Raw genomic sequence first — 25,012 nt, forward strand, 5'->3', positions numbered from 1 at the left:
TCACCACTAGATGCCACCAAATCCTACACACTGTCCCTTTAAATAAACAATACCAAAAATGTAGCACTAAAGGAGGAGACTGGGGTGGCAGAGTGAGCAGAGTAATAGTGACAAGTGTCGATTTATAATGGCTACGCTGCACATCTGCATCATTGGACGCTTCTAGTCAGCTGGTAAAGGAGGAGCCTGTGATTGTGAAGCATGAATGAAACAGTTGGAGCCAATTTAATATTGGTTTAAGATAAACCACAAGGCTCGCCAATTTAGTTTCAGAATGCATATGATATGATGTGTGATCCTGTCGCCTCTCCAGTTTGTAGACAGCGACAACCTGCTGACTAACCCCCGTGTGCTGAACCTGCTGATGGCTGAAAACTTGACCCTGGCTGCTCCCATGTTAGAGTCTCGCTCGCTCTACTCCAACTTCTGGTGTGGCATCACCCCACAGGTACAGTTTAGACTTAAACTCATACATCTGTCCGTCCACTCAGCTGGATTTATTCCCTGATCCCGGTGCTCTTCATCTCCCTCCTCTCTGTCAGGGTTACTACAAGCGAACGCCAGACTACCAGCCGATCAGGGAGTGGAAGCGGCTCGGCTGTTACGCCGTACCCATGGTGCACAGCACCTTCTTAATAGACCTGCGTCGTGAATCCAGCAGGGACCTGACCTTCTACCCTCCTCACCCGGACTACAGCTGGGCATTTGATGACATAATGGTGTTTGCTTTCTCGGCACGTCAAGCAGGTTCGTTTGAAAACTCAACTAACAACAAACTGCCACATTTGTAGCGGGGCTGTAAATGCCCCATGACAGCTTCACTTCATTCTGGATGCGTGCACTGCTGAGCATTAGTTTTATGCACATGTGTCAGATTAAAGCAGATGAGTGAAAGCACAGAAAAATGGATCCATGTGTTTGTCTTGAGTGTGCAACAATACCAATGTTTGTAGATTTGTGTGTTTGACATCAGTAGTAACCCATAGGGAACAAACAGCCTTTTAGCTTTCCATTACAAAGACAACGAGACTGTGTAGTATTCGCCTGCAAACTAAAAAATAAACATATTAAAGTGTTCACACAAACAGAAACAGACATGCAAACACAAAGACCCTCACAGAAACACAGAGGCACAGGAACACAGAAGGAAAAACTTAGCACAAAAAACACAACTCAGTCCAGTCTACAAAATGTCTGAGGGCAGCTGGACACAGAGCCAGACTTTGACAGAAAATAAACTGAACTGAAATGTAAATTATGTATCTTTGATTTGAAAAATGTAATTCCAATAAACCTAAACAATTAAATTCAATAATCAAGCAAAGAAACAGAACCCAATGTAAATTTGACATAAAAGTGATGGATATTTCTTACAATTTCATAGATGCAGTGTATTCACTAATTGACACCTCTTACATAATGACGGTTATTGCAACACACGTTGTTAATGCTACAAAAGAGGGGACAGTTTTGACGGACAGACACACTGATATAGTTAATTTCCAAATTTTAAGTCTGTCCTCGACCCCTCCACCAAAGAAATTCTTAGTCGACTAACAGTCATTTGAGCTTCTCCACAAAGAATCGCACAAAAGCACCACTTTAAATGTTGTGTTTACCAGAGATGTGCTCATAAGTTTCTTATAAATAAGTCATTCAACATGAAAAAAGCATAAAAAATGACTAAGACCAAAACAACAGATTAGTCGACTAAGAGAGTGTGACGCCCGCATACTGTGTCCACAGAGGGCAACATACCACAATCATCCAATGCATTGTTACCCACTGTGTATCACACTGTCCTAACCATATCCCTCGTTCATTTACTGGATAATCTTTATGCTTTAACAATAACACTTAAAGGAACATAGAGCAGTTTATTTGTGTTTGTGTAGCATGTTGGCTCTAGTGTGACACTTGTGCATCATGTGGGACGAGGTATGAGGACCTGGGGTGGTCTAATTTGAAAGTTTATTTGAAATGTTTGGCTCAAGATATTTCATTTACAGAACCATGTGTGTGTGTGTGTGTTCCAGGTGTGCAGATGTATGTGTGTAACAGAGAACATTACGGCCTCCTGCCCGTCCCTCTCAAAGCTCAGCAGAGTGTAGAAGAAGAAAGTGAGAGTTTCATACACACCATCACGGAGGCTCTGAGTGAGTACACACACACACACACACACACACACACACACACACACACCACACTTCCCAGCTGTTGTGGCTTTACTATCTGTCACTCGTTGATTACTTCACCTCTCAGGTTTGTTTCTTTCCTTCTTGACCTCAGCGACCCGTCGTGATTACATCCTGCCAACCCTCTTTGCTTTAATGCCCTCCTCATAGTCTCCTCCTCCTCTCTCTCTCTGTTTATTCAACCTCCACCTCCCCTCTCACTTTCTCTCCCTTTTGGCCTCCCTCACTGCTCAGATTTTAAATAAAGCAAATGAAATAAACCTCCAGGATCCAGAGGAAATTCAGTTATTTTCTAATCCTGTTTTTGTTGTCTTAACCTCTCACCTCCCTCCTCTCTCTCTGTCAACAGTTGACCACGACATTGAGCCCTCTGAGCACCTGTACTATCCGCCATCACCGCAGGACACCATGGGCTTTGATCAAGTGAGTGTGTTGGCTCTGCCTGGAGGAACAGCATCCGTCTCTCTGCATACAGTATTTACTGTTAATCAGCAAATCCCACTTCCTGTTTTTGTAGCAGATTCTCTCCTTTCTTTATTTTTTCCAAGATCTTCTTGTCCCTTTGCCCTCGCCTTCACCTCATACCTCCCTGACTCTAACTTCTGTTTTATCTGTCCTCTGTTTCTTTGCACTATACAGTACATCTCCTATTCTACAAGGAGAAAGAGTGACAAAACAACATTTGGAATATACCTAAAGAAAGAGGTTTCAGAGCAAATTAAAATGTGTTCTCTTAAATGTCTCCATTTGGGCTGTCAGAGTTAACGCAAATTTGTTTTAACGCCACTAATGTCTTGCAATTAGATTATAGAGTGAAGATACTGGCATCGTATGAAACTACAAAAATCTAAGGAATCCATTGGTACCAATCATGTCATATTAGCTTGTCGCAAAGGAGGCTAAATAAAGCTCCAAACTTGTGCTAAATTTTGGCGAGGAAAAACTGGCATGGCCATTTTCAAAGGGGTCCCTTGACCTCTGACCTCAAGATATGTGAATGAAAATGGGTTCTCTAGGTACCCACGAGCCTCCTCTTTACAGACATGCCCACTTTATGATAATCACATGCAGTTTGGGGCAAGACATAGTCAAGTCAGCACACTGACACACTGACAGCTGTTGTTGCCTGTTGGACTTGAGTTTGCCATGTTATGATTCAAGCATATTTTTATGCTAAATGCAGTACCTGTGAGGGTTTCTGGACAATATTTGTCGTCGTTTTGTGTTGTTAATTGATTTCCAATAATAAATATATACATAAATATGCATAAAGCAGCATATTTGTCCGCTCCCATGTTTATAAGAGTATTAAATACTTGACAAATCTCCCTTGAAGCTAAATTTTGAAAAGATAAAAAAAATGTGTGATTAGTTTGCGATTAATCACGATTAAATATTTGAATTGATTGACAGCCCTTGTCTCTATTTTTTCTGTTTAAATGTTTAGATATACCTGGTCAACCTGAAGCGTCGGCTGGACAGAAGAACCAGGATGTTGAAAACAATGTATTCGCTGGGTCTACACACTACGCTGACGGACGCAGTGGACGGCAAGTAGGTCGAAAACACACACAGCCCTGCATGCACACGATGAACTGACCTCAAGGCTAATGGTAAAAGTCTATTTTTTTCCACCTGAAATTCACTTGTGATGCACATTAACTCTGCTCCCTGAACGTCAGCTGAGATAATGCCCAGTCTTCTGTCTCCCGTCTGTAGCTGCTTCTTCTGACATCCATACACAAACATCCTGTCTAAACAGAGCTTTGGTGTTTGTAGGAAAAGGCTTGACTTACTTTCCCTCCTCGGCGCTTACTTTAATCCACCGTTGAGAATGTCCTAATCCTTCTTCCAGCCTTTGTTTGTCTGACAGAATGGATTACTTGTTGCAACTTGCTTGAGTTTGACTTTGTTGTGTTTTGCAGTGAAGCTGTTTTCATTGATGACAGACTCCGCTACATAATGACAAGTGAATATACTGTACTATATTTCCCTTCTCCGTCTCTCGCAGGGCTCTCAATACGTCCCAGCTGCAGCGACTAGGAATAGAGATGCTGCCGGGCTACAAGGACCCTTACTCAGGTCGAGTCCTGACCAGAGGGGAGATCGGTTGCTTCCTCAGCCATCACTCTGTATGGAAACAGGTGAGAGCAGGGAAGAGTAACGCACTAATATGGGGAAGAAAGAAGGGTTGTTTAGTTCAATAAAGAGTCTGTCAGTCTGTCCATCTCTAAAGCCGGGTTTCCACCAAAAGTTCCCATAACTTTTAGTCCCTGGAACTACTTTTCAAGGAAATAAAAGGTTCCTTCAGCCCACTGTTGTCTGCGTTTCCACCGCGGTCTAAAGACCTGCTAAGATTAGACAAATTGGTCCACTGATGTATGAAACTGATGCACATTGAATGTAATGAAGGAAATTCAGAGCGGGAAAATTAAACTAAGAGCGTCTGTCTCCACAGTAAATCATCTGTTGAGTGTTTGATGGTTTTTTATTTGTGCTTTAGAGCGTAACCACCATGAAACAATGAGAAAATATCTTTTGTTTCTCTTATTCACAGCACCGCCGCTGTCTTCTAACGTTACCGCTCTCCCTCGCGATCTCTCTCTCCTTTTCACTCAGTTTCTTTTTTTAATGAGTCGGGAAGCCGACAGCAGAGCCTAACTTTACTTTTCATGTTATCAAACAAAGAGAAATGCGCTCCCCTTGTCCTAAATGGTCCTAAATGGATGTTAGAGTACTTCCTTGTTCATGAAGGAAGTGGTACAGTTGAAGCAGCTTTGAGTCATCCCTGCAAACCCCACCCCGAAAGTTTTGGTACTTTCAGAAAGTATTACCCACTGACCAGGGCCGTTTTGGGGGGTAAAAAGGCCCCAGAAAATGTCCCCGAAACTTAATTTAGACCCTGGTCCCTGTGGTCGAAACACAATGAGTTCCTCAAAAGGTTCTTAGTTCCAGGAGAAAGTTCCTGTGGTGGAAACAGGACTTAGTTTGCATTTCTTGTTATAATTTTGCAATGCATATTGTTAAGATAAGTAAGCACAGCACAATCATCACCAGGAATAATGTAAAAGAGAGGGACAATCTGGACAGCTGTTATTCTTTAATTTTTAATTTGAGAGTGTTTTCTGACCATCAGGTGTTGGAACGTGGCCTCCAGAAGGTTCTCCTTTTAGAGGACGACGTGCGGTTTGAGCCCAGGTTTAAACGACGACTCCAGGCCATAATGGATGACATAGACAAAACCCAGCTGGACTGGGACCTCATGTAAGAACACCCACCCATTCACACACTCACAGTTAAGGTTTGCAGCCATTTGTGTGAAGCCTCATCAACACACTCTTTCCTGTCTCCGCTCCAGCTACGTGGGGCGTAAGCGTATGCAGGTGCAGCAGCCGGAGCAGTCCGTGGACGGCGTGAACAACCTGGTCCATGCCGACTACTCCTACTGGACGCTCGGCTATGCGCTGTCACAGCAAGGAGCAAGGAAGTTACTGGCCGCCCAACCCTTCACAAAGATGCTGCCCGTCGACGAGTTCCTGCCCGTCATGTTCAACAAACACCCCAAGTCAGTCTTTACTTCGGTTTTTCTTTGATTTTAAATTACAGTGCACTTAACGTAACTTTGTTTAACGTGCACATGCGATACAAAGGCAGTTTTATTTGAGGCATGTAAAGCGGGAAAACCACAGAGCTACAAAAAGAAGTATAATGTTCACAAATACAGACAATTATAGACAGAACATACGGACAAACATTTACTGAGGATCATAAATAGTTGATCGCAGGTGCACTCTATATCAGGTAATCCACATTCAGAATAAACATGAAGATGCTAAATTAAAAGCTATATTTAAAGAACACAGTTAGGCATGCATGGAAACAGAAAATGCACAAAATAAGATTCAAGGGCAATAAACCCGTGCTTAAAGGACCTACCGTACAGTAATTATCTATACATAGACACAAACATGCATGCTTGTTGGCGACTTTTCAGACAGTGGTGTAGTTTTCTAGTTTGTTCCCCGTGTGGTAGACCAAAACCTCCGTCCAGTTCAACTCCAAGTTATGTTCCCTATATGTCTCTACTTCTATCCTTTTTCCTTTCCTCCTTCCCGCTGATTATGTCCCGCTTTCTTTCTTCTTCTTTCCAGCACCACCCCCTTCTTCTTCTTCTGTGCTCCCTCACACACAGGGCATGGATTGTTCTCGGGGTTCAGTGGGTACGGGGCTTTGCAGAGGACACACAATGCCTGCTTTTCTCTTTCTGTTCTCTTTGGGGATTCCTGCCGTGCCCTGCTCCCCTCTACCTCCATCTCCTCTCTCCTTCCCATTTTCTTTATCTTTTCATCCTTTACGTCAGCCCTCTGTCTTTCCTGGGTCTCCTCTCATTCTTTATTTATTTTTTTACTTCTTCTAACATCCCCTCACTCCCCTCAACAGACTTTTTTTGCACACCTATTCCTTCCATGTATCACCCACCTCTCCTCCCCCTTCCTCCTCTCTCTTTGAGGAATGTGGGCCAGCACAGCTCTTCCTGCTGGTTGGAGAAGGGGACAGGATTCCCATTGATAGAGGCCGGGGCATAGGGGGTGGGGTGGAGATGGACACTGTGTGAGTGTGTGTGTGTGTTACTATATAAATACTTGGAGATGTGTGTCCAGTGTGCAGTGTATAGATTACTATGTAAACACGCTGTGTGTGTATTCAACAGTGAGAGAAGGTGAGTTTGTTCAAATGGGAAATATGGACATAAATGTGGAAAGGTGGCTGGGAAAATATGTAAAATGTGTTGTATATTACATAAATGAACAGCAGGGGATTATGTGCTCTGTTTGAATTGTGGGTATTATGTCACATATGTTGTTTTTAGCGGGTGGAAGGCTGTATGGCGAGACAGTTTTTGCTCTAAAAGGTACATAAACAGAGGCTTGAGAAATACATGGCAGTAAACGGAGTGAAGAAGGCCTTGTTGCGTGGAAAAAGTGTGTGTGTGTGTTTGTTTTGTAGTGTAATAAAGGTGTCAGGTTTCACTGTCCTCATGGAGGGCTGACAGGCTTTAAACAGGCGATTGGACGGCGGGGAGTTGACCTCTGTGGTGACCTTTGTCTGCACGAGCCGCCAGGCTGACGTGTCCACCCAAACAGCCCTCCTCCATCCCTCCATCTGGCCCTCCTGCAGGCTGACGATATCATGTTGATAGTAGAATATTTAGAGTGTTTATAGTGTGACACAATATGACGACATGAAGATGATTTTGATATGCAGGGATTGCATGTTTTCTCTATCATACCTGGTGTTTGTAGTATACTGTGATGTAAAGTAACTGGGTACACTTACCCAACTACTGTGCTTAAAGGACCAGTGTTTAACATTTAGGGGGATCTATTGGCAGGAATGGAATATAGTACTTAATACTCCTATTGTATTTAGGGCTGAAACTACTGTTTTCATTATCAAGTAATCTGCCAGTGATTCTCTTGTTTGAGCTATAAAAAAATCAGAAAAGAGTGGAAAATGATCATTATAGTTTCCAGAACTCAAGGGGATGTCTACAAATTCACACAGTTCAAAACCCAAAGATCTTCAGTTTAATATCATGACAAAGAAATGCATAATTTTTTTGCTTGAAAAATGACTGAAACAAGTAGCGGAATAGTTGCTCATTAACTTTCCATGGGTCGATTAAATAACTGGTTTCAGCTCTAATTCTACCACATTTCAGAAGGAAATAATGTGTTTTTTTATTTAAATACATTTATCTGACAGCTATAGACACTAATTACCTTTCAACACACAAAATATGAAGCATTATTATAACTTAGTTTAAGTGGATGTAAAGACTGAATTCGTCCACCACTGTTAGAGCATATAAAGCATGTGATTTTGTACATAAACATCCTGTTATGACTAAATTATGCTGCAGTATCTTGTTCCTCTATTTGATATCCTGTAAATTTGCTGTTCTTGGTGAAATTAAAATTAAACACATCCGTCCATACACATTGAGTATGGACACCAGAACGTCCAGTTAACAGGATACGATGAGTCAGTGTTGCAAAATGCAAAATATTCATAATAGTCCTTCCTTCCTCTTCACTTTGTTATAAAGCAGTCACGGACGGGGTGAGTTAGTAATCATAACCATGTCGGTGACAGAGTACTGACATCACATCTCTAGATGTCAACATTCTTTTCTTGTACAGGCACTGAATGCAGAAACAACTGGTTGATTAATTGAAAGTCATTTGACAGAAAAGTAACTCACAAGTATTTTGATGATAGATTGGAGCATAGCGTTAGTTCAGGCACTCAATCAATTTTCAAAAAGTCTTTGCAGCCAGGTGACATCAGTCATTCACATATCATAGAGAACTGAAGTTGCACTTTCATCACCTGATTCATTCAGGCATCACTGGCTCATTCACAACTGTAGCAATCAGCTGACAAGTAACAGCCAACCATATTCATGCAGGTGCACTGTATCATCAAACCCTGACACTTCACCTCCCCAACCGTTTCCTTGCATATATTTTGTGGTATTGGGTTTTATATTAATATTTTGGACAGCACGATACATCACCTCGGGCTTTAGGAAATTGTTATAGCCATTTTCTAACATTTTCTGGCTGAAATTATTAATTAAAAAATAATCAAGAGGTTAATTGATAATGAAAATAATCAATACTCGCTGTCAAAATCACCATCAAATTGCTTCCAGTGTCCATAACATCTCTTTTACTTCTTTGTCCCCCATGTGTCCCTCATCTTCCTCAGCACTAAGTTCATGTCTCACTACGAGCCGCGGGACCTGAAGGCCTTCTCCGTGGAGCCGCTGCTCATCTACCCCACCCACTACACCGGCGAGCCGGGCTACATCAGCGACACGGAGACCTCCACCATCTGGGACGACGAGGCCGTGGAAACAGACTGGGACCGGCAGCACGCCCGTAAGATGGCCCAGCAGGGCAACATCCACGCCGTGGCGCAGAACAGCGTCTCGGGAGAATCGCCGCCCCCCGCGGCCCGAGCCTCGCGAGACGAACTCTGATACCTGAGACTCAGAGAGAGAAAGACTCTTGGAAAAGACACTTGAACTACAAGCTATACTGTACATTCATTCACACACACACATACACTGGTGTCCAAGTGGATAAAAGCAGAGTTAAGATGTCAATCTACTCTGATGAAGGGACACTGAGGAGAGGAAGAGGAGGAGAATCTGGGACGAGGGCCAGCCGGCCTTTGACAAAAGCTTTATTTATTCCTCGTGTGCCTCCTCTGGGCATGTGGAGACAGTTACGGCCACACATGGAAGACAGCTAAGATTATTTGCAGGACGTGAAAGAAAAAAAAACAACATTCTCACAAATCAATTATAATGTTGTTTAAGAAGATTGATATTTAAAAAGAACAGATGTGTTTTTTAATGAACAGCCGAAGAATAAAGGAATCTTAAAGCTGTGTGAAAACAACTCCTAAATGTGCATGTGAAACTGTGTGTGTGTGTGTGGGCATGTGCATGTGTTTACGGGACTGAACATGTGTGGGAGTTGGGAGGCTGACATACCGTACCCAAGAGTGTCACTTCCTCAGATGATGTCACACACACACACACACACACACACACAGAGGGGAGTACAGCCCTTCCTTACCAAGCAGCAGGGCAATAATGGATGTTATTAGGCTCAGTGTTTCTGTCATTGCAGATATCTCACTTGCACGGCGGGCTGGTCCTGCTAGTTAGCATCATACACGTAGCCCGCAGGATGTATAACATGCAACTGTGTCCTCTTCAGACCCCCGGCTCTCAGAATCTATATGTGTTGAATATTTTTTTGGATAAACTGAATTATTCACAGGCTGTTCTTCATTCAGTTGTGGTGCCGGGCTGAACCAATAAAACGTCTTCCCCCGTTTCTGTGTTTTCCCTCACTCTGCAGCGTAAACTGACACAGATGTTACCTTATCTTCACACACGGATTATTATTGGATTAGTGGCATCGCAGAGAGCAAATGAAAAGATTCAAACTCATGACAGCAAAACAAAACAACAACAAAAATTGCACTGCTCTCTTCATCTCTGTGAGCTTTCATTAAATATTGTTTATTATTGTTCAGCAAGCATGACCTTGCTGCAACTGTTCACACGACCTTCTGATATCTCCTACAAAGGAAGACTTTTCCTTCCTTAAACCTCCTGAAAATGAGCCGCGTGGCATTTCACGAAATGGTGGTAAAACATGAAGGCGGCGACCTCCCAATAAATTCAAAGTTTGAACGGTGAGGACGCTCAGCGGGTGTGTTGGCTCCCACCGTTCACTAGCTGAGTGTTTTATAGTTCCTGTCTGCTGTGGGATCTGATGGAGAGGGGGGAGTTAGAGCTGGAGTACGGGTGGTAGTGGTGGTGGTGGTGGTTATATTGATGGAGTGAGGACGTGGATGCGAGAGACAAATGGAGGAAGGATGAAGAGGATTATTAGGCACAATGGAGATCTCTTTAAATATTAATATCCTGCAGTTGGTTTGAGACAGACAAAACCTGTTTGATCAGATTAAAACGTAGCACTATTGCTAACTGTGCTCCATGCAGCACTTACCAGACCTCACCTGTCATAGCTAGAAGTTAGTTCATTTATAAGATTCTGCATTTACAGGTTTGTTGTCTCAGACAATCTCACGTTTAGATGCTGCGATGCCAAAAGAGAAGGATTACGCTGCCATCTGCTGGTCCATCCAGTGACAACTGGATTGTACAGCTTTTGCTTTATAAGGCTTGTCAAAATAATACACACATGATATAATATAGTACATGGTAGTGCATGATATGATTCACTTCTATATAATGTAATAGATAATTAAATATTTGTATTTGCATGAAATGGAAATTGGTCTCACACTGACCCATTCCTAGGGGGATGAAGATAATCAGTTGTTCAGGAGCAAGCTGTGCACTTGAACTACAAAGAAACATACTTACACAACTCACTCTTTCTCAGCTAACATACTCTACATAACTTCCATATGAATACATCATTTGTACTGAACTAGGGCTGTCAAAGTTAACGCGATAATAACACGTTAACCGAAATTTGTTTTAACTCCACTTATTTCTTTAACGCATTAAGGCAACTTGCGATTTTTAGGTTGTAGCGGGCTCAGTTTTACAGCTAGGGTAAAGATACTGGTATCATATGAATCCATGAAATCTATTGGTACCAACCATGTCATACAAGCTTGTCACCAAGGAGACTAAATGACGCTCCAAACTTACGCTAAATTTTGGCGAGGAAAAACTGTCATGTCCATTTTCAAAGGGGTCCCTTGACCTCTGACCTCAAGATATGTGAATGAAAATGGGTTCTATGGGTACCCACGAGTCTCCCCTTTACAGACATGGCCACTTTATGATAATCACATGCAGTTTGGGGCAAGTCATAGTCAAGTTAGCACACTGACACACTGACAGCTGTTGTTGCCTGTTGGGCTGCAGTTTGCCATGTTAGCAAGCATACTTGCCCACTCCCATGTTGATAAGAGTATTAAATACTTGCAAATCTCACTTTAAGGTGCATTTTGAACAAATAAAAAAATGTGTGATTGATTTGTTTGCATAATCCTGTGGTGTCATACCCTCTCATAGCCTGCAGTCGCTCGCTGTGTGATTGTCTGAGTGGAGACAGGTGTGCAGAACCAGAGCAGAGCCTCACCAGCTGCATCCCATCCTGCAATCAGACTCAGCTCTGATCCACCTTTGCAGATTGTAGCTCCCCTGCTCTGCTCAGTTAGTCTCCAGCTACTCTTGTTGTATGTTTGCAGATCTGTTTCTCCTCTCCCTCTGCTTCAGTGCCTGTCTTCTGTCCTTATCCTGTTGGCCTTATCCCCACTCGGCTCAGCTCCCCTCTGGTTTCTCTTTTGGACCAGCTCTGCTAAACAGCCTCGTCCTGCATTAGAAAGGTATGCAGTTAACACAACCAAAGATCTAATAGAACAATGGCCAAGCATCAGGGAGAAGTAAACATTGAACTTGTTAAAAAAGAAGCCTATTAAGAATGAATGATGGTCAAAAATTCAAAGAAATACAAAATACAGACAAAATTGTATTAAAAGTTCCTAAAAATAACAGAAAAACTGTTTCTCTGATGAAATATTCAAATAATCTGCTCAAAATTCATCCAAATTGTTTGTTTTATCCAAACTTCCTGCAGTTATTGTGTTCAGTATTTGGACAGTTTATCAGTTGTTCTGTACTGTTATTGTTATGCATGAATATAATATGAAATGTCCATAAAATATGTCACTTAGTCAGGGGTCGTCAGTTTACTCAATGATAGAAAAGGAGGTCCCTGAAGGGAAAACGGTTGGGAACTACTGGTGTGGAGCTTCATTATCTAGTTGGTAAGATGCAAATAGACTTTATTTTTTGGAACACTTGATTACGAGAATACTCTTCATAGTTTAGAAATAGGATGTTTTATCAATTAAATTTGCATAATTTAACTGATGATCCTATTAGTGCGGTATGCAGAGATAATACATGTAAATGTTATATTCTTAGTCATCAAAGGGAACAGCGGGTGATTTGCTGGTGTTACCGGGAAGAACTGCATCACTTGATGATTCTTTATGTAAAAGAGGAGATGTCGTTGCGTAAGTATATGAGTCAGTGATGTTGTGCTTTGCAGGGAAGAGGCCGGTGACTAACGGTGCTGTGGTAAGGCCGTGTCCTTTTGACAGGGAAGGCTCTCACACATACGCACATTTACGCACATAATTCACACATGCACATGCTAAAAGACTGAGGAAGCAAAAAACAGAGAAGGAAATGGAAAAAGAAAACACTCTGTGCCTCCTCCTCCTCCTCCTCCTCTTTTGTTTTTCTCTGTATCAGCGATCCAGAGAAAGTGTCCGCTCTCTTCCTCACACTGATAATGAGTAACTGTTCAGTGTCAACAAGAGATCCTCAGACCTCTGACCACCGTCAGAGCAGAAAAGGCCTCGGCTGCAGCAACACTCACAGACGATGGAAAGACAGGAGGTTAATCTTAAAGGTCCCATATTGTAAAAAGTGAGATTTTTATCTTTTATATTATAAAACAGGTTTAAGTGCTATATAAATATTGTTAAACTATCAAAACGCTCAATATACAGATTCAGAAATTGTGCGTTTGAAACAAGCCGTTAGGATTTCTGTCCATTTGTGATGTCACAAATATATAATATTTAGACCATTACACGGTTTTAAACGTAAACATTCTAAATGTGTCCCAGTTTATTTCCTGTTTCAGTGTATGTAATTAACATCAGCTGACAGGAAGTAAACATGGACCCAAGCTGTTGCCTAGCAACGCAGTTCCGTTGCAATTCCGTTGCAATTCCGTTGCAATTCCGTTGAAATTCACTAAAACGGAGCGTTTCAGACAGAGGGTAAATACAGGTATATTCATGCAGAGAGTATGAGGAAAATAAAGTTTTTTTTAACATTACAGCATGTAAACATGTTCAGTAGAAACACAAAATACAAGTATGAACCTGAAAATGAGCATGATATGGGACCTTTAATTCAAACAATTTATTAATCTGATGTAATTTTATTTTATTTTTAATTTGGTAGGGATGATGCAGTTTAACATAGTTCCAATACAGGGCATGAAACTGATGTGCTGCACAGAGAGCTTATAGCTAATTTTCAACTCTTGTACCTAATTGGGCTTTTACATGTACAGTGTAATTAAAATATACAGCTTTCTATATGATAAAACAACAATACACTACAAGTATGGAAATAGAATAAAATACACATCACACAATACATTAATCCACATACAAGGCAGCAACACTTACAGACGATGGAAAGACAGGAGATTACTCTTTGTTTGTTTTTAATGCTTTCTTTATTGAACACATTCTCATTTACTGCGGTACAAACAGATACAAAGACAATTGATAAACAAAGAAGACAAAACAAAAATAATTACATTTCATAATGCTAGAGTTCATGTTATTTGCATCATATTATATCTATTTAATAATTTAAAGGTCTTAATGGCTTTTTTGCTTTTTATACTGGGTAAACTGGTGCTATATTGTTTGAATTTGTTAATACAGTGCAGGAAAGTTGGCTTATTGGTTCCTGACTATTTGTTCTTATGAATATAGAATTTTCCAAAGATAATAAATAATTGTATGATGTTATTTTAAATCTTATCTTGACTAAACTATAGCATTACATCAAACATATTTATTTCAACATAGCGAGACCAAACACTTTAGAAACACACTTCTCAAGTCAGAAACTGTAGAAATGATCTCTGAAAGTATAATCTTACAGGAAATGAATCTTAATACAAACAATAATCGGATGTGGTTCGTGTTTATTTCGTGCTAATCCTCTAAAATAATCCCTGTCAAGGATTAAGCAAGAAGAAAAAAAAGCCCCAAAGAAATTCATTTTGAGTTCATTGTGTGTGTTGTGTTCCTATGGTAACCAGCAGAGAGCAGTGTGGAGTTGTGAAAATGTGAACAGCTCAACTACGGCATTTGTGATGCTTCATCATCTAAAAGAAAAAAAGATTAATTTATGACGAAAATGTTCTTATTTGTATAATCTGAGACATGAATAGAAGTAGGCTATAGGGACTCGTGCCGGTTCAAGGTTCTGCATAGACCAAGTATGGAGTGTGGACAGTGCCTTTGAGCAAGGCACCAAACCCCCAACTGCCCGGTGCGCCTGTCCATGGGCAGCACCTTTGCTCTGATATCTCTCCATTAATGCATTTGTATAGGTCCTGTTTGTGTGTGTGTGTATGTCTTTCAGGCCTGTGTGTGTGTGTGTGTTCTTGTGTTCTTCTTCTTCTTCTTCTTCTTCTTTTTACTCCACTACATTTATCTGACAGCTAGTAGTAGCTAGTTTCTTTTTCCGATTATACAAAACATGTGATCAGCTTCTGTAAAATACAGTGGATTTGAAAGTAGTGAGAATTAGCTCCACCTCAACCAGCTATACAACATCAAAATGCTGCTAACACATTAATGCTGTTGTAAAAATAATCAAATAATGGGGCTGATAATACTTTTGTTCTTTTACTTTGAACGGATCTGAATACTTCTTCCACCACTCTGTTTTTTTTAAATCTCATGTTATGTACCAGCATTAGATTGTACTCAGCTATACAGTCTTTACTGTTGTGTTCAACAGAGATGTCTCCTCTTGTGTGCCACTGTTTGGGATTGTGTGACGGACAAAAAGAGAGCAAGAGAGACGTTTTGTTTGTGTTGATCCAGACTGAGGAGTGTGTAGTGTGTATATAAAAGTGTGTGTGTGTGTGTGTGTTGTCAGAGTTTAGAAAGCTTTGACTTCCCAGCTGTGTAAACTAGTTCTAGCCACACTGTGACTGTCAGCACACTTAGACGGAGAAGAAAAGCAAGAAAAGGGATTCTCTTGAACTCGAATTTTACAGAACAATGAACACAAGTTATACTGAAAGGTTAAAAAAAAAAAAAGTGTGTCTGCTTCTATGTCCAATCTCTCATATTTATCATCGTTAAAACTGCTTTGGCAACATGTCTGGTGAAGACCACCAAACTGGGCTAAAGGGCAGTGCAGTGAAGTGATCGGGGGTCTCTCTCAACAACAGAGAGAGGAAATGGAGGAAGGAGGTGGGGGAGAGAGGAAGGCTGGTTCACTGGAAGTCCAGCAAGAAGACGAGGCGGCGTGTTTACTCACTCTTCCTGCCTGTCATGCGCCGCATTCATTCCCGGCAGCCAGCCAGGCACAAAGTCACTTATATAGAGTCATGGTCAAATGACCTCTTTTCCCTCTTCAGTCACTTCAGATGCTTGATTTATCTGCTCTGATTACAGAGGCATTTTAATGTTGGATGTTTTTTTTTTGTCCATGGCATCCAACCATGAGTCAGAGCTATATTTGAACATATTTTAGGTGTAGTCTCATTGCATTTTTATGTGGTAACGCTCCAAAGGAATTTTGTCACGTTGAGTCACAGTGAAGGTCTGAATCACGGCCACAACACACAGCTCATGTCTCAGGAGAAGCTACGTTGATGTCACAGCAGTGACTTCTCTTTTGGCACCGAGCTGTCGGTGATTGAAAGAGGACTCCACTGGTGTGTTTGCCACTGGTGGAAGACGTGTTGGAGTAGTGCTGAAAGAGTCTTTACTTAAGTAAGAGAACTGATAACACAATGAAACTAGAAAAGTGCACTCAGTAGATTGCAGATCTCCACCAGGTGTGTCTCTCGCTCTCCTCTCCGAAACAAAGAAGAGTTGAATCTCACTCAATTGTTCCTCCTGGCTCCCTTACAGTCAAAATGGTAGCACGGATGACAAAAATGTAGATTTATTCAGCTCATATTGTGCCTAATTTAAAGTGAATCATAACATATCAGGTATGGAACTAATCTGCAGATTCTCCTGTTCAAAATGAGACCAAACTTTTCCATGGATGTCAGTTTTTGAGCGACGACAAAGGCCAAAATGTGACCTGCAACAGGTAAGACTTGTTTTTAGCCTAACCGATTGATTGAAATACTATTTGCTACTACCCTATCGGCCGGTTAATATGAGTGAGGAGTCAGCAGGCAATGAGGTTTTAAAACAGTCAATAAAGTACAGACAGAAATGAGCACAAAAAATATCAGGCCGGTGGGTCCAGTAGTAGCTGTGGACAGACAATGACACACACACACGACCAAACACATGATACCCACCATGCGTACGCCTGGCGGAGATAATAAAAAAACAAAAAAAAACTCCATTGCAAGTAAAAGTCTCGCATTTAAAATCCTTCATCATAAGTACAGAGCTATTATCAGAAAAAAATACTTGAAGTATTAAAAATAAATCCTGCAGAAAATTGATCTTGTGACTGATCAGATAGTTAATACTGATGCAACAGTGTGTAAACAGAATTTGACTGTTGTAGCTGGTTGAGGTGGAGCTAGTTTTAGATGAATCAGAGGAGCTCACAGCTGAAGATTAATGGAGCAGGAAAAAAAGAAAAAGTAAAAGTTCTACTACTAGAGCCGACAGCGTGGAACACACCGCAAAAACTAGACCGACAGACGCTCACCGACAGCCCCAAACTGTACGACGGCTGACCGTCGGCTTGGTGTGTCAGGGCCTTTTAAGGGGCCACAAGCCAAAAAGGTTGAGGATTAAAGGTTTAATCTTAAACAATGTGTTGTATTTTATAACCCTATCATGTGTTTTTTTTTGTGTAAAAAGTAACTAGTGACTACACTTGTCAAATAAATCTATTGGAAGTACAATATTTCCCTCTGAAATGTAGTGGAGTATAGCAGTAAGGTAGCATAAAATGGATATATTCAATTAAAGTACATCAAAATTGTACTTAAGTACAGTACAGTGTGTGTGTGTGTGTGTGTGTGTGTGTGTGTGTCCCTCTGCTATGGAGCAACTTTGCCGGATGTTTCTTTGACATCAGTGTTTTTCCAGTGGCTGTTTATTTACCTGAGAAAACAGGATGCATCTCTGACCTCACACTGCAGCTTCTAACTGTACGAAGCAACTCTCTTCACATTTTGTACAATATTAACTGCTGATATCTACATCTACGCTGTGTGTGTTTACGAGTGTGTGTGTGTCGGAGCACTGCTTGGTCCCAGATAATCCTCTCCTCGGCAACTGCAGCTTTTTACACATGACTGGCTCTTATTCCTACCCTGAACTCGATCACACACACACACACACACACACACACACACACACACACATGCATGCTCTCTCCATAATTGTTACACATTTATTATGGTTTGACCTTTGCCCTGCTGTCACAAATGTCACCAAGCCGTACTTTGCATAACAGAGAGCTGAATCAGTAACTTTATGAAGCCATCCGCACGTTTTAAACACCTGAACTTGTAAAGAACACGACTGCCTGAATTACGTCTAGTGACAAATTTAATGCGGCAGTAGGCAGAATATTTTTGGCATCATTGGGCAAAAATTCCTTAAATCAAGTGTTCTGAGTGAAAACTAAACTTCTGCATCTCATCATGGCTCTCTTTTCAGGCTTTAGAAAATCTAGCCTGTGACGGGAGACTTTGGCCAATCACAGGTCATTTCAGAGAGAGAGCGTTCCTATTGGCTGTTCATTCAACGGAGGCAGCTGTCAATCACTCACGAACTCTGATCAAACGGTCAAACTAGGCAGCGCTGATCAAATATGAATCAAAATTCTGTTCCTGTAATGACTATTTGTCATGTAAAATGATTTCAGATTGCTTGTAGCGTACTGTTTAGCTGTAAAATTAGAAAGTTTGCTCTGACTGGTGGGCGGTGCTTGGTATTTCATCAACTGATCTCAACATGGCGGCCGGGTCACAAACTTTCTAATTTTTTACAGCTAAACAGTACTCTAAAACATGTTTCTGAAAACATTTGAGGCGAGAAATAGGCATTAAAAATAACTTTTTACATCATATTTGCTCCAATTCGTACGCACTGCAGCTTTAAAAAGAAGGAAATGATTTGTAATGGTCAAAAGGGACAAATTATGGCAAAATCCAGCAACGACCGACTTGAAACAATGTGTTTGAAGATTCAATGAGCTCAGTTTGGGATTTAGCAGAACATTAAAGAGGACAAAAGTCCATCCATCATGGAAAATATCTGCTATTGTTAGTATTTCTTCGAACCCCTTCCATAACATCCTCCTCTCTATCTCAGCTTTCCTGTCTTTCTTTCCTTTTTCTTCAAATTCTTCCACAGTCAAACTCTCTTTAGTGAGTGGATGGAGGGGGAGGCTGGGCCACCGCCGGGTTATAACTCCTCCTCTTCTGGCTGGGATGAATGAGAGAGAGAGAGACAATAGACTTTAATCACTCATGTGGTTGAGAGCTGTTGGCCAGACGCGCTCAGAGAGAGAGGAAGAAATAAAAACAGAAGAGGGGAAGATAGAAACTTGTGGTGGGAGAGAAAGGAGAGAAACAGGAAGGGAGAAGACTGAGGAGGACAACTTGAGAGGAGAGTTATCATTAGTGACACTTCTGAGCTGAAGACAACAACCAGACTGAGAAGAGAGGAGGAGGTGATCAAAACATCAAGACCTAAAGGAGGAGGAGGAGACCCCGACTCCAGATTCCTACTGTTCCTACTGAAGAAGTCTTCATCCACCCTGCCGTCCAGATTTGAGTATGTCCTGCCATCCCTGTCACCCGTGCCGCTGATGCAGTCGGTCAGCATGACCACCCTGCTGCCCTGGCCTGCCGGTCCCAGCAACCACTGCCCAGACCTGGACTGCACCTTACTGCCGGAGGGGGATGGAGGCGTCTCCCTGCAGAGGTACCAGCCTCGCTCCCCGGAGAGCAGCCCCCGCCACTGGGTCAGTATAACCGTGTCCTGCTGCTTGTTGAGATCTGTTTTTGTATTTCTGGGAAGCACACAGGTACTTCTTGTTAAACAGTCTGGCAGATGTTCAGGCCTTCGCTTTGCATGACCTTCCTGTGCCTTCTGTTGTTTTGGATTGTGTGTGAGGTGTCAAAGGTTTTGGCCAGTTTTGATAGACTCAAGGACGGGGAGTGGGAAAGTGAAGTGGAAGCAAACAAGTCAGTGAGAAAAGAAGCTTGGCATTATAAACAGTGAGGAGCAGATTGGCCGTGGTTGTGACTCCTCCAAGGTCTGTTTGTTGGATGTCTGTGGTGATTGTGAGAAACAGGGGAGAGTGATAGGAAAGGAAAACTCTGGAGAGTGGTTTGTGCACATGTTCTTGTGGGTGTGCTTGAGAGACACAAGAGGTGTTTGACTACCAATCACAGAAAATCTGCATCTGTTCTGCACTCAGCACTTCTGGCGGTGACAGGGAGAGCTGACTGGTAGTGACACATCCTCGGTGCCGGCCTCGACCAGTTTGGTCTGCCGGGAGCTTCTTAAACAGTGTTATTTTTCTGCATACAAGATTGACATTAACCTGCTTGTAATACAGCTTCCATAATGACCTTGATTATGAGACAAAACATAGATTGAAATAAATCTGACCAAAATGCACCAGTAACAGTAACATACTGAAATTAAAGAAGGTGAGCTGATATAGATCTTTTAAATGATTTCTTTGGATACACTAAAAAATAAACTGCAGCCTACTGGTAGGCCTATTTCTAACATGATTTAACTATCTAAAAGTGAAAGATAAAACCATAGCTTACAGTTTAAATTGATCACCACGATCTTAAAATTTGAATTATTCTCCTCCTCAGTTCTTGGTTTACTACTTTTAACTACTTTTAAGAAAATGACTGATTGGCATTAACACTGCTGTCTTTTGAAGGTTGTTGCATCAGTTTTTAAGATAGACAGTGGTATCAAATGAATCTTGAGATTGCGATGAATCTGTTGATACTAGGGATGTCAAAGTTAACGTGCTAATAACACGTTATCGCAAATTCGTTTTGACGCCACTAATTTCTTTAACGCATTAACGTAACTTGTGATATTTAGGTTGTAGTGGGCTCAGTTTTAAAGATAGAGTGAAGATATTGGCATCATATGAGACTGGAAAACCTAAGGAATCCATTGGTACCAACCATGTTATACGAGCTTGTCACGAAGTAGGTTAAATAAGGACCAAACTTTTGACGAGGAATAACTGGTATGGCCAAAGGGGTCCTTTGACCTCTGACCTCAAGATATGTGAATGAAAATGGGTTCTATGGGTACCCACGAGTCTCCCCTTTACAGAGAAAAAATATTTCCCCACTCCCATGTTGACAAGAGTGTTAAATACTTGGCAACGCTCCCTTTAAGATACAATTTGAACTGATAAAAAATGTGCAATTAATCTGCAATTAATCGCGATTAAATATGTGAATCGATTGACAGCCCTAGTTGATACCAAACATATCATGCTAGCTTACTGGGAGAGGTGGTAAATGTCGCTCCAAAGCAAAACATCCACATCTTATTGGCTCAACTCAGAGATCAATCAGTGATTGGTTTGTCATTCCTCAGTGTATTGCGTTTCAGTTCCTCTGTTTGACTTCGACCCACTGAAATTTTATGCAATAAGTCGACATCTCATAGCGCAATAATGCAAACTAGACTGTAACCTTTGGTGGCACAGACAGCTGTGGGTGGACAGCTGACCTCTTGTGCAAAGCGGTAATTCACTGTAACTACCGTTTATTGGTCGCACTATGAGTGTGTGTATGTGTGTGCGTGCAGTTTTGCTGACTGGTCACAGAGTTCACAGAAGAGGCATTACTCATTTTACTTCAGAACCATAATGACTTTAATATGTGTCAGCCAACAGCCAAGCACGACAAAAATGTGGCTTACATTACACTTCGTGTCAGCGTCCATGCGTTTGTGTTTATTTACTTGTATTTAATTCGCCCGCGAGGTCGCAGATTCCTCACAAGAGTGTGATTACCAGAAAACGACCTGCGGCGACAGCTTATTCCAGCTTAGTTGTGGCTAATTGTTTGCATGTGCGCACGTGTGGGATTGAGGCTAAAGAGAAAATATGTTTGGTGTTTACGTACTGTTCAGATTCAGTGAGTGAGGTCAGAAAACAATGAGAATCAAGACACTGAACACCACCTGCTCCAGTACTGATATTCTTTGACAGCAAATTGAAAACCCCATTATTATCACCATGAAAATAGCATTCTGCTAGATGCCCATCACACTGGGCTGCCTGTATGTATGTTTGGAGTGTACAGTAAGCGTTGGGAGATCCTCCTCCTCGCTGCCTATCTGACATCCTGGCTGACGTGTCCTCCCGCCTCACAGCAATGTTTCCGCCAATTGTTTTTCAAGGAGTAAGAAGACTGGAGGTTAGCTTGCAGAATGCTGTATAACCAAAGTGAGGCTCAGCTTACATGCATCACTCTATGTGTCAGAAACTCATCCTTGTGACTGCTTTTGCAGTTGTGATTGCCCTCACAGCTTTGGCTAGAGGGCAATAAGAGTGATTATATAGAGGGGTAAATACTAGGGCTGTCAATTGATTAAAATAGTTAATCGCAATTAATTGCATGATTGTCCAAAATTGATTGCGATTAATCGCAAACAAATTTTTGTTATCTGTTCAAAATGTACCTTAAAGGGAGAATGTCAAGTATTTAATACTCTTATCAACATGGGAGTGGGCAAATATGCTTTCTTTATGCAAATGTATGTATATATTTATTATTGTAAATCAACTACCAACACAAAATAATGACAGATATTGTCCAGAAACCCTCACAGGTACTGCATTTAACAAAAAAAATATGCTCAAATCATAACATGGCAAACTGCAGCCCAACAGGCAACAACAGCTGTCAGTGTGTCAGTGTGCTGACTTGACTATGACTTGCCCCAAACTGCATGTGATTATCATAAAGTGGGCATGTCTGTAAAGGGGAGACTCGTGGGTACCCATAGAACCCATTTTCATTCACATATCTGGAGGTCAGAGGTCAAGGGACCCCTTTGAAAATGCCCATGACAGTTTTTCCTTGCCAAAATTTTGCATAAGTTTGCAGTGTTATTTAGCCTCCCTATCGACAAGCTTGCATAACATGGTTGATACCAATGGGTTCTTTAGGCTTTCTAGTTTCATTAGTGTTTCCCTCTAAACTGAGCCCGCTACAACCTAAAAATCGCCAGTTGCGTTAATGCGTTAAAGAAATTAGTGGCGTTAAAACGACTTAGCGTATTATTGTGGTAACTTTGACAGCCTTAGTAAATACCTTCAATAAAGTTATGTAAGAGTAAACAAAACCATCGATCTTCAAGTTCAACAAGTAGATCCTTTCTTGTAATAAAAAGCAATAAATGCACGAACTGTCCATGTGTTATACTGTCAGTCCAACAGCTGGCTCCTGCCGGCTTTGAGGAGACTTTGCCTTTACTGCTGTCAGTCAGGTGTTCCTCACTCTCCTGTCAGTTAACCTACATGAGGTTATGAAACCATGCCGGTCATAAAGGCAGCGATTGGACTCATTACCTCCCTGTAATTGCCCTGCTGTACGGCTGTCGGGTCCACAGTTCAGGTCAGAGAGGAGTGCTGAGGTGTCAGTCGCTATCAGCAGTCCACTGAGGACAATAAGACGCACACAATAACACACACAGTGGTTCTCACGAGACGTGGGATTAACAGGAAGATGGAGCAACTGGAATTGATGATAACAGAGAGGTGAAGTCCCGCCCCTTCCGATGGACCCCATGGGACCTTATTTCGGAAAAAATATGAACGGTAATCAACAGCGAGAGACAAATAATTTTTTGATGCTGTTTCAATTGCCCCGTGAATCACACATATGATGTTTGTCATTTTAAAAGATAATTTTGCAAGTCAAGAAAGTCTCAGTTTGTTGTAGTATCATTTAGTTTTGTGTGAAACCGCTCAGTGAACTACATCTCTCGTCTCGTACAATGTGCGTCACGAACCCTTAACTTAACTATGTTCCGCGTACTAATGTAACGTTATCTTACCTAATGTGTTTTATCCAGCGTCTCTTTATCCAGCCAAAGAACGAGTGAGACCTGTTACTGGTGTGAGTTCATCCCAGTAGGAAACACACAGGCATCGTAGCTTCAGAGAGAAAAACGTCACTTAACGCAACTTTTGGATGTGGAGTCTTTTTAATTACGTATTTTCACGGTTTGATACTTCAACAGTTTTACAACAAACTGCGACTTTCTTGACATGCAAATTAAGTTTTAAATTGACAAACATCATATGTGTGAATCTATGGAGTACGGAACCTGCCAGAATAAAAAATAAATGAATAAATAAATAAATTACTCAATAGATAAATAAATAAATATGTCATTAATTGTAACAAAAATAATATTAAAAATAAATGTAGCCATTAATTAATTAATTGATGAACTATGACATATATTGAAATTCAGTTTTGCTTCTTTATTTATTTATCTTTGTGTTAATTCCCTTATTTATTTACTCTTCTGTTTAATTTTCCATTTTATTTATTTATGTAATATATATATATATGTATATATATATATATATATATATGGTTTTTTTTATTCATTTAGTTTTTATTTATTTTTCTTGCATTTATTTCTCATTTATTCATTTATTTTTAATTTCCTTCCTCCATATAATTCATGGCGCAATTAAAATGGGATTAAAAAAATATTTGTCTCTCGCTATTGACTACCGTTCATATTTTTTCCGAAATAAGGTCCCATGGTGGTCCACTGGAAGGGGCGGGACTTTGCCTCTCTATAAATCACAAATATTAAACTTACATAATAAAAAAAATCATTTTGTACATTTAGTTATTCAGATGTTGCAAGACGGTGTCACAAGTTGGAATAACAAAGAACTTGACCGGGTTTGAACCCAGTTGCACAGAAGTGAGAGTGTTGACGAATATACACACGTGCCAGTGGGTTATCACAGTACATTTTAATGCTCTAACTGCATTTCAGAAGTCTGCTCTCTATCAGTGATAATGTAATTAACCCGCAGGCCGATCAATCCGAACTACAGTCGAGGGAATATTAACCGCTACCTTGTACCCGTTTGGCTCACAATAACCAGCAGGGGTAGTTCAATAACCTCAGAGGGTCACTTGCTGGAAATGCAGAAGTGATTTTTATAAAGGGAAAACAGGGACAAAGGAAGAAGAAGGGGGGACGGAGAATTTCGATGATGGCGTGCTTTCCATTGAAAAAAGTGAGAGAGCTGAGTTAGCACTCCTCCTTCCTCTTTCTTGACTTTTTGAACAGAGAACTGCACGTTTCATGCTGATGCTTCGTGACGTCTCAAGTGTTTCCTAAAGTTTTGATCCTTGCTTGTCATGTGTTTCGATGATTGCTCGATG

The 25,012-nt window shown here is 41.1% G+C and overlaps 2 protein-coding genes and 1 pseudogene across 2 annotated transcripts in view; 2 read left to right on the top strand and 1 right to left on the bottom strand.

Moving 5' to 3' along the window:
- Positions 1–10,111, top strand: part of colgalt2 (collagen beta(1-O)galactosyltransferase 2) — a 29,097-nt gene extending 18,986 nt beyond the window's left edge. Inside the window, exons 4-12 of the mRNA XM_037771144.1 lie at positions 314–448; positions 543–747; positions 2,037–2,156; positions 2,545–2,618; positions 3,643–3,749; positions 4,207–4,339; positions 5,332–5,459; positions 5,554–5,760; positions 8,970–10,111. Of these exons, the coding sequence (XP_037627072.1) occupies positions 314–448; positions 543–747; positions 2,037–2,156; positions 2,545–2,618; positions 3,643–3,749; positions 4,207–4,339; positions 5,332–5,459; positions 5,554–5,760; positions 8,970–9,243 (1,383 nt within the window). The 3' untranslated portion in view covers positions 9,244–10,111. The remainder of the gene's footprint in view (positions 1–313; positions 449–542; positions 748–2,036; positions 2,157–2,544; positions 2,619–3,642; positions 3,750–4,206; positions 4,340–5,331; positions 5,460–5,553; positions 5,761–8,969) is intronic.
- Positions 10,112–11,976: 1,865 nt separating this feature from the next.
- The window catches only part of rgl1 (ral guanine nucleotide dissociation stimulator-like 1), a 37,365-nt gene continuing 24,329 nt past the window's right edge, over positions 11,977–25,012 (top strand). Inside the window, exons 1-2 of the mRNA XM_037771142.1 lie at positions 11,977–12,149; positions 18,960–19,557. Coding sequence (XP_037627070.1) covers positions 19,402–19,557 — 156 coding nt within the window. The 5' untranslated portion in view covers positions 11,977–12,149; positions 18,960–19,401. The remainder of the gene's footprint in view (positions 12,150–18,959; positions 19,558–25,012) is intronic.
- Positions 14,410–14,519, bottom strand: LOC119489161 (annotated as a pseudogene).

The sequence above is a fragment of the Sebastes umbrosus genome, chromosome 5, assembly GCF_015220745.1.
Source record: "Sebastes umbrosus isolate fSebUmb1 chromosome 5, fSebUmb1.pri, whole genome shotgun sequence".
NCBI classification, from domain to species: domain Eukaryota; kingdom Metazoa; phylum Chordata; class Actinopteri; order Perciformes; family Sebastidae; genus Sebastes; species Sebastes umbrosus.